This window comes from Callorhinus ursinus, unplaced genomic scaffold (assembly GCF_003265705.2).
Source record: "Callorhinus ursinus isolate GAN/ISIS: 27379988/994484 unplaced genomic scaffold, GSC_fseal_2.0 scaffold10902, whole genome shotgun sequence".
Classification (NCBI taxonomy): Eukaryota; Metazoa; Chordata; class Mammalia; order Carnivora; family Otariidae; genus Callorhinus; species Callorhinus ursinus.
In genome coordinates this window covers 1-1,391 of record NW_027407952.1, presented here as the reverse complement: position 1 = coordinate 1,391, position 1,391 = coordinate 1, and the positions used below count along the sequence as shown (strand labels likewise).

General features: G+C 41.6%; 1 protein-coding gene across 1 annotated transcript; it reads left to right on the top strand.

The window, feature by feature from the left end:
* Nucleotides 1–6: 6 nt before the first annotated feature.
* Nucleotides 7–309, top strand: LOC112817893 (ribonuclease P protein subunit p20-like). Its single transcript, XM_025865216.2, has one exon. It carries the CDS (start codon nt 7–9, stop codon nt 307–309), a length of 303 nt encoding a protein of 100 aa, XP_025721001.2.
* Nucleotides 310–1,391: the final 1,082 nt, after the last annotated feature.

Genomic DNA, 1,391 nt, shown 5'->3' with positions numbered 1-1,391 from the left:
GTCAACATGAAGACTGACTTTAAGGCCCAGTTGGCCCGCTGCCAAAAGCTTCTGGACGGAGGGGCTTGGGGTCAGAATTCATGCAGTGAGATCTACATTCATGGCTTGGGCCTGACCATCAACCATGTCATCAGCATTGCCCTACAGCTTCAGGCAGGCAGCTTCGGGTCCTTGCAGGTGGCTGCCAATACCTCCACCGTGGAGCTTGTCGATGAGCTGGAACCAGAGACTGATACACGAGAGCCACTGATCCGCATCTGCAACAACTCGGCCATCCACATCCGGGTCTTCAGGGTTGCACCCAAGTAATGGAAATGAGGATGGCCACCTTATCCACCCACCCCCACATAAGTAGCCTCAGCTGTGGCTCTTCTTGTACTGAGTACAGTCACGGACCTTCTACCAGAGCCACGTAAGAAAAGCCTGTCCCCTTACAGCCCAGAGGACTCTGAACTGCGAGGGAAAGTATTGTCTCTTGTTGGGCCCAAGCAATGGGTCTTCCCGAGTCTTTGTGGTCTGTGACCATTGTCCTAGACAATAAAAACTACCAAGTTGTGTTAGTATGCAGCCACCCCCCCCAAAAAAAATTATCATTATAGCCATCCTAGTGAGTGTGAAGCAAGTGTGTGGGTTTGAGTTTCCTTAATGCCCAAAGGTGATGAATGTCTTCATGTGCTTGTTGGCCACTTTGTATATCTTCTTGGCTAAAATGTGTATTCTGATTTTTTGCCCATTTTTTATATGGTTGCCTTTTGTAGTACAGTTCTAAGAGTTCTTTATGTATTTTGGATATTATTCCCTTATAAAATATGTGGATTAGTATTTTCTCCCATTCCTTAAATTGTATTTTCACATTTTTTATAATCCCCTTTGACACACACAAGTGTTTAATTTTGAGTAGTCTAATTTATTTTTTTCTTTTGTTGCTTGTGATTTTGGTGTTGAATCTAAGAATCCTCAGACAAATCTGAGATCATGAAGATCTGCCCCCTATGCTTTCTTCTAAGAATTTTGTAATGTTAGCTCTCTCATCAATTCTGTGTTCATTTTTGTATATGGGCTGAGGTAGGGGTCCATCTTTATTTTTTTGCATGTGGACATCCAGTTGTCTCTTCACCATGTCTTAAAAAACTATTCTTTCCATACTGAACAGCTTTGGCATCCTTCTCAAAAATCAATTGTCCATAGATATTTGATTTCTGGAATCTCCATCCCACTCCACTGGTCTATCCTTATGCCAATACCATACTGCCCCGGTATCATCCTTATTAAGATATATATAACTGACATAATTATAAGATACTTAAAGTGCATATTGTGGTATATATACATACATAAACATTGTGAAATCATTCCTACCATCTAATTGACACATCCATCACCTATTTTTT

Coding starts and splice junctions, on each gene's coding strand:
- LOC112817893 (XM_025865216.2), top strand. CDS start 7: ATGAAGACTGACTTTAAGGCCCAGTTGGCCCGCTGCCAAAAGCTTCTG.